Here is a 7,952-nt window from a genome sequence, read left to right as displayed (position 1 = left end):
AGAGAGAGAGAGAGAGAGAGAGACCGGAAGCCACGTCAGCATTCTCCTCACAACAGCTGATGAAAAGAACAAAAAAAATGTATCAGCAGCCAGTAAGAGAATTCTAGTCCCAGTACGTTAGCTAGTCTTTATTTAAACGGCGAAGCCTCGGAGACACAGCGCTATAATCGATAATGTGCAATTATTGTTGTAACACTAAAATGACTATTACCCAAAGCACTGTATGCTAGACATGCACTGTTATGTTTAACGTCGCGAAATGGAACGAACAGGTGTTGCACCAATTTCTGTGACCCATCAGATTCTGTGACCCGAGTAGGAGTTTAAGCTGTTGCCGGTTCAAATCTTTTTGTCATACATTTTTCCACACAGAGTGTATTTTATTGACAAACTGTATTGTTGTTAGAGTTAGCCAAAATGGTGCCTCCATAGTATTTGGATGGAGCCCCAAAAATATCGGCTATAAATCTATGAACTGGAGGTTTTACACCCCTGCCCGCTCACTGAAATCCTCCTAAACAGGCCTACTGCAGGTCCCTGGTGTGAACCTCAGCACCTTTATGAGATGACTATAATTTTAATGTCCTTTTTTTGATTGTGAAGTGTGTCATGAAAAGCGCTTTTACAAAAAAACACTTTTTATTACAGTTATCAAAATGTGTGATCCTGTCTGTATGTTGGGGTCATAAATGTTTGTGGTCTATACACTTATGAGCCTTTTTGTATTTATAGTCTCACAAACATTTCTTTATCAAAAATTCAGACCCTCTCTATTATCTATTGGGTCATAATGCTGTTTATCAAAATGTGTGTCCCTTTTAGCATCTGTATAATCACGTTCTTGTTAGTTATAACATTTGCTACACGTTCTAAACACTATGTGAGCCACAGCTATAAAAATCCAGTATGTGATTGAGAATGATAGAAATGTACGTAGAAGTAATGTAGCTGACAGCTGAATCTAGGGTTGGTGGGTCACAGAATCGCACGCAACACCTGGACTAACTTCTGCTAAAGGGAAAGTCAATAAGAACAGGTATTTTACAGCAAAATAGGACTGCAACGAATCCTTGCCAAGCCATCTGTTGATTTCTTTTAATTAATATTAATGTTTAGTCTATAAAATGTCAGCTATAATGTTTTATCAGTCCAAAAAGCTGCAGTATAGGAAAGAAAAGCCTGAGCGTTTTTCACAAACTTTTATTTACGTAGAATTCTTTCGATATGCATGCTTCACTGTACAAAAGGTGTTTGTGAGTCGCTTATTTTTCCAGGTTGAAACCAGTCACCTTCCAGCCACATGTTCAGTTCTATAGTTGTTTGAAGGTTTTAAACCCTGATTACAGTTTCAGTTTGCGGAGAACCTCCTTGGTCAACTGTTTACTGTACCGGTTGATTTTCACGTGCCCAGGCATCCATCCCAGCAGAAAGCGATGGAAATCTGTCCAGGCAAATGCAAACATCTCCCTCCACTCTTTCTCCAGGGCAGCAAAGTCCACATCTTTTTTCACAGATTGATTTAATGTTGTGAAATAGTAGTCCAGCAGGCCTGGTGCGCTCTTTTCACACTCCCTCTCCCCCATGCAGCTTCCTAAAAAATACACAACATCTTTCATCCCACAGCCCCCTCCAACATACTGGAAGTCTACAGCCGCCACATCCCGTCCACTCTGGGAAAAACAGAAGTTGGCTAACTTGGCGTCTCCGTGAACGACGGTCTTAAAGCGACATTCGTTGAGTATCTTGTCAATGTCAGCGGCGGCTGCTTTGAGCTCTGCGTGGTCCATGGCCTCCAGCTCGTCTGGCCGGGTCTCCAGATGCCAGTAGGTGCCGACGGGCCACAGGCCCTCCGGTGCCACACCCAGGAAGAGAGCATGGAAGTGTGCAAGCCAGCTGAGACAAGCCTTTATTTCTCGGTCCTTCACGCTGGTCCTTCAAAGACAAACAATCAACCTTATTCATCCAGCATGACATTTATTTACACTGTACTGTATGTCTGACTCTTCTCCATCCAAATACCTAGAAAACACGTCTTGAAATTGACAAATCTTTTCATTATGTAGGATTATGTTGAAAAAGGTCAGCAGACCTACACATGCAGCCCGTTGAATTTGAAAAGTAAAAATTGCTTTAAGGTTGAACTGCTGATTTTCAGATCTTTTTTTTAGGGTACTTGCATCCACATTGAATAAGCCATGAATAAATGTCTCCTCCTTTAAAACATGAGACCAAAGCTTAAAACCACTTTGATTCCTACACAGGGCTGTAGCTACCCTCGAGGACACTGAGAACACGTCCCTTATAATTATTATTATATTATATTACAGAAGAGATTACATTCAGTAATTAGCTATTATACACAGTCTATGGCAATTACACACACACAACACTTAGTGGGTTTTGAAGGCTGATTGTGATCAATTTTAAATTGTTCTGTTTTTAGGCAAAAATATAAATATATAGAGAGTTTGTGTTTCCCCACTAGAATTGTATCCTGGCAGTGTGAAGAAACTTGAAATAGTTTTTAGACCATTATGTTTGAGAATGACAATTACAGAAAATATAATTAAACACATAAGTCAATTAATAGAAATATGGCAAAATTAAAATATTTATGAAAATATCTGAAAATTTCACCCACAAAAAAAGGCGGGTGGGGATGAATTGCCCATTCTGTCCTACTTGCAGAACTGCAGACTGTCCTTTTCACTCAACATGTTCTGTGGTCCTACCTTCTCTGATCATAACCAGCCACATCCAGATCCTCCAGCACGATCAGCATCTCGTCTCCATAGGAACAGGCGGCCAGACAGGCGGGGGTCCGGCAGCTCTGATTGGTGGAATAGTTCTGGTACCAGTGTGTCTCCACCTGGTAGGATCTCACTTTACGCATGTGGGAGCGATCTGTGTTCCAGCCTCCGGGATGCTCTGCCTCCTCTGGAAACTTGACATGTTTGACGACCACTGACGGCCGCTCGCAGCCCTCCAGGTGCAGCCGGACTATCTCCCCGTAACCGCTCCACAGCGTCTGGATCTTTGCACCGACACGCAGGGACGAAGCACCACACGCCTGAAGGATGAGGTCCTGGTGCTCCGGTTTCATTTCCAGTCAGAGCTGAACAGCAAAGAGAAAACACAGCATTATAATGTAACTAACTACATTTACTCACAGTACAAAGTCAATGTACTTGCACTTCACAGGACAGTGACGCTACAAACATATGATCATCTTATTAAATATAATGAATTGCTATGGATTAAACCCAACAGAAAAGAAGTTAGCACCACCTTTAACATCTACAGCACTAAAATGCAAAATACATATTAGACCAGAAACATCATAGTAAAACTCTGACAGGGCACATTTTACTGCCCAATCACTACTTTCTAAAATGAATACTTAAAATACAATTTGCTCATACTCACACACGTTTACTTACATTTTTGAAGGCAGGACTTTAAGTAGTAGTTAAAGTATTTTTTTTACAGTGTGGTACTTTTACCTAAGGATCTGAATGCTGGGAGCATCAATTTCAATTATTCTCTACAAACATCTTCTTAGTGTTATGGTTGGTATTTGTCACTATTTGATAGTGTGTCACTTACCTAACTCACAAATGATGAAGCTAAGGCATCCAGACAACAAAAATATATAGGCTTTATTTCTACTGTTATTCTCACACATTCAGCGGATGCTACATGCCATGCAGTTTAACCCAAAATTATATAAATACAAATTGAAAGTATGTAACAATAACTGTCTCAAATGTGCCAAAACACAGCAGATAAAGAACTATGCTAACCCTAACCCATACTATACCCTAATGTACAGTCTACCTCCGCTTCAGTTCATACCAGGAAGTATTCTCCACAGCCATAGACAGTCAAAGAGGTTTGGGGTGTAGGGTGTAAAGCTACAGACACGGAACAATGTAAGCTAAATGAACACCACTGCTACCTGCTGGACTGGAGTAAATCAACAGAAAGCCTAATTATCAAACCCGCATCCATTCTTATTCAAGAGTGGATTAAGTTTACAACCAACCACAAAACAACACCAGCCCGAGCAAGTCTTTTACATCGTTTAGGCTAAATGGAGAACGTAAAACCAGAGAAACAGGTTTAAACAGGAGCGTGGCGACAGCTAGGAAAGTGGACTATTCCATCTTTTTATCGTGACACCCAGAAAAAAATTATCAATCTGTATATAGATACGGAGGATGACAATGACATTATGCTCACCTGTCATCCGAGACGAAGCATTTAAATTCCGAATGAACTTTCTAGACTTCTGTGGAATTGATTATTTTAGTGAAAGAACAGGGGGTGATATCCGTAAAAATGTTCATATTTGACTGTCTTCGCTTTAAGTGATTATAATATATCCTACATATATCTCAGTGTTATGTAGTTAAATTATTGCGAGAAATCTGTGCAAACTATCAGACTAAACGTTTAAGTATATTTGGTTGTAACCACCTACACCCCTGCTAACCCCTACGCAGTGGAACATTCCAAATGACAGCTCAACCTGGCTAGCCTCCATGCCCGAGCAGACTGCAACGACCACGGAAAGCAAGCCTTTTAAAACAAGAACTCTGCGTTTTATTTGTGCCGTTATAGTCTAAATTTAAACTATTAATCACCAACATGTCTGCTCCTAAGAAGGGAGACTTGTCTTCAAGCGAGAAGGAGTTGTTTGAGGTTATTACTGCAGGTAACGTTAAGCCTCTTCGGCTAAAGCTAATCCGTCTAGAAGTCACACAGGGGCTAGCTCTTGTTTGCTTGTATGATTACGTTACAAAGATTATTAAATAATGTCAGCCTGACACTGTTGCTGCTAGGGGACTGCCTAGTCAAACCATAGCAACTAGCTTGGTTGTGAGTTTGCTTGGTAAAAATCGTCAGCTGATGTCAGATAACAGCTAGCTAATGTGTACATGTGATAGCTGTCTGTATTAGCATGCCCCCCCACCTCAGTGAACTCAACTTCCAGGATGACATTAACGTTGTGTCTGTGGAGGTTTTTGTTGTATATTATGTAACTGTTACATGATAACAGACACATTCATGATGAAATCTTTGGGAGGAAAATCAAATCTCAGAAAATAAAAGGGGGGTGGATTTACTGTCTAGCTCTGCATCAACTGCTGGTAAAGCTTGGTTTTTGTATTTATACTGTAATAATACTGTTTGGTATGCACTTAGGAAATGTTCAAGAGGCTTCAAGGCTGCTGGGCTGTAAGGATGTTCGTGTCAACTGCTTGGATGAGGTAACTGAGTGTTTCTGACTCTTAATGCAGGTTGACACATTTAATGAAAAACTGCATTTCTCCCAATTACTCTTTTGGCATATGCCCAATAACAGAGAAGCAGTTGTTGGCAATGAAAATCTTAGCTCTCAGTAATCTATTTGCCCCAAACACTACAACATAAAGGATCAATATAGAACAAATTGTGCTGGTCATATACAAAAACGCTATGGTCAAATCTTATCTAATGCTACTTTTGATATTTGACACTAGTTGACTGATGATTAATTTTGAGGCACAAAAATCAAGCCTTAAATTTGACTTAACCTGTTGCTTTTTTAAACACTTTTAACTGTCCCGAAAGACCTCTCTCTACTGCCAGTATCAAACGTTTTTGTCTGCTGCAAGGTAGATTTTAAAGATTGGAGTGTACTATTTAAACCTAATAAAATGGCAGCCAGGGGTCACATATCTTCGGGTACGTCTTGAAGCAATCACTAAAACTGAAAGTTTTACCATCATAATAATTTAGCCATAGTCGTAGCTTCATTACTATTACAAAATGATTATATCTCTGCTCAAACGACCTGACAGGTTTCTATGACGTTTTTCTTATATTAATTATTGTGAGCAACTTTAGCTTGCATCTCTGACTTGAATGTAATCATCTGTGCAATTGTGTTGAGTGTAGAGGAGAAATCATAAGATTCTTATAGTAAAGTTCTTTCTTTGACCGGTGACATATGTGTGGGACAAGCGGACGCGTGAATCACCACACTGGAGGGCTTTGGAAGTGACCCTCCATGTCCGTCCTTCTTTCTCTCTGTCAGTTTTATGTGTCCGCCTGTCAAAAGCAGGTGTTTGAAACAGATGTTCTGTTAAGTAATGGAAGTTGTGATGTTTTTATTTCATATTATTTAGGCCTGTATCATATTATATGATCATGTAAAGTTGTAAAGGGATTTTTCTTAGGTTTTGTTTGTCAGACAAAATGGAAAATTTTCTCCATTGTCTGAAATCTGATTGACAAAGTGATTCATTGAGAAAATAATCAGTAGATTAATTGTTAATTAAATTAGTTGCAGTCCTTAATGCATGTAAATCCTATCAAGCTTAATGGTCTTCATTAAGCCGACTGGATATTTCAACTTCACAGTACATATAACATTACAACTGGTGACGGTGCCGTCATTAGGACAACACGGACAAAGATGACAGATGAACAGGAAAGATGCTGAATATTAAGCAAAGCATAACTGTTTAAACTTTTTATTATTATTATTATTAGCAGAGAAAGTATCCAAAAAACTTGGCATTTTCACGATTAGACTCTATGTATTTTATTTTAATTATTTTTTGTAGCAACCATTTTTTTTTTGTCTTGTCCACAGTATGGGATGACTCCTCTCATGCACGCTGCTTACAAAGGAAAAGCAGACATGTGCAAGTTGCTGCTGCAACACGGAGCGGACGTCAACTGCAATGAGCATGAGCATGGCTACACAGCGCTGATGTTTGCTGGCCTGTCAGGTGTGCTGTCAATGTAACAGAGGAAATATTTTAAATGTTGGACTTGGTCATTACAGTATTATGTTTATGTAGGCTGTTATTCTGGCAAGTCTCTCCCCGTATGTATGTGTTGTGACTCCTCTTCCTCTGGCCTGTAGGGAAGACTGATATCACGTGGATGATGTTGGACGCCGGGGCGGAAACAGACGTGGTCAACTCTGTTGGAAGGACCGCCTCACAGATGGCTGCCTTTGTCGGTACGTCCGTTGGTGACATTCACACAACAAACCGTTGTTCTTAAGCCTTGTATCACCGAACTCACAATGACCAGGGATTGCACCGCACTTCTTTGTGAGTCAGGAACATTTACCCAGTAACTTTGTTCCTTTTATAAAATCACCAAATGTTTGCTTTTCTTTGTTTAATGGGAAATGCTACAATTTACGCACAATTAGTGTATTTTGGAGACAAACGGGATAAAAACCGGAATTTAGCCAAGCATCTGTAAAAGAGTTTTCTGCTTGAAATACACTAGTTTTATAAATATGCTTGGAATATAACACCTTCCCCTCCCTGGCAAACAATACTTTTCTTTTCTTCACGTCAACATCAAAGATGTCATTTGTCACAGCTGTGTTGTACTGTGATTGGTACTTTATTAACACAGAAGTGCCTGAAAACCAAACAAATACAGATGCCTTAGATCAGCCAAACCCCATCGTTCAATGCAATTAAAATCAAATTAAATAAATGTGGTATTTTGTATAGGCACATTATTTTAATCCTCACACAACCAATTCTAAGAGGCAAGGTCTCTTTGCACTGACGCAAACTGCCATTCTAGTGTTGCACGTAAATAGCTTGTAACTTGCTCTGCAGACGGATCTCATGAAATGACGTATGAATGACACGCCCATTAGTATACCATTATAGATAGATAGATACTTGATTGATCCCCAAGGGGAAATTCAGTGTCCCAGTATCTGACAGACATCACACACAACATACACATACATCATAAACAGGATGATAAAATAACAACACGATGTGGCGTGTTATCAAGACGCATACTTGCATTTTAGCGTGTTTATCAACGTCGTTTGGCCTTCATTGACTAACATTACCTTGCAATAGCGCGTGAATTTACGGCATAGCAAGAAGTATTAAAGGATGAAAATCCTTGTTGGGGGG

General features: G+C 39.7%; 2 protein-coding genes across 6 annotated transcripts in view; one reads left to right on the top strand and one right to left on the bottom strand.

Annotated features, from left to right (window-relative positions):
* Nucleotides 1-1,186: 1,186 nt before the first annotated feature.
* On the bottom strand, nt 1,187-4,263 carry pkdc (protein kinase-like domain containing). Of its 4 annotated transcripts, XM_032517615.1 has the most exons (4): nt 3,856-3,874; nt 3,607-3,626; nt 2,733-3,115; nt 1,187-1,932 (listed from the first exon to the last, which is right to left on the bottom strand). In XM_032517615.1, exons 3-4 carry the CDS (start codon nt 3,101-3,103, stop codon nt 1,341-1,343), a joined length of 963 nt encoding a protein of 320 aa, XP_032373506.1. In that variant the 5' UTR covers nt 3,104-3,115; nt 3,607-3,626; nt 3,856-3,874; the 3' UTR covers nt 1,187-1,340. The 4 variants fall into 4 exon arrangements, with proteins under 4 accessions (XP_032373506.1, XP_032373508.1, XP_032373505.1 ...); XM_032517617.1 differs by lacking the exons at nt 3,607-3,626; nt 3,856-3,874 and adding an exon at nt 4,243-4,263; XM_032517614.1 differs by lacking the exon at nt 3,607-3,626 and having other exon boundaries at nt 3,856-3,996.
* A 231-nt stretch (nt 4,264-4,494) lies between these two features.
* ankmy2a (ankyrin repeat and MYND domain containing 2a) overlaps nt 4,495-7,952 on the top strand; it is a 22,604-nt gene continuing 19,146 nt past the window's right edge. For both annotated transcript variants that reach the window (XM_032517603.1, XM_032517602.1), the window contains exons 1-4: nt 4,495-4,717; nt 5,209-5,273; nt 6,644-6,782; nt 6,920-7,018. In XM_032517603.1, the coding sequence (XP_032373494.1) occupies nt 4,651-4,717; nt 5,209-5,273; nt 6,644-6,782; nt 6,920-7,018 (370 nt within the window). In that variant the 5' untranslated portion in view covers nt 4,495-4,650. The remainder of the gene's footprint in view (nt 4,718-5,208; nt 5,274-6,643; nt 6,783-6,919; nt 7,019-7,952) is intronic.

This window comes from Etheostoma spectabile, chromosome 6 (genome assembly GCF_008692095.1).
Source record: "Etheostoma spectabile isolate EspeVRDwgs_2016 chromosome 6, UIUC_Espe_1.0, whole genome shotgun sequence".
Classification (NCBI taxonomy): Eukaryota; Metazoa; Chordata; class Actinopteri; order Perciformes; family Percidae; genus Etheostoma; species Etheostoma spectabile.
The sequence above is the reverse complement of the archived record's forward strand: the minus strand, read 5'-3'. Positions and strand labels throughout refer to the sequence as shown.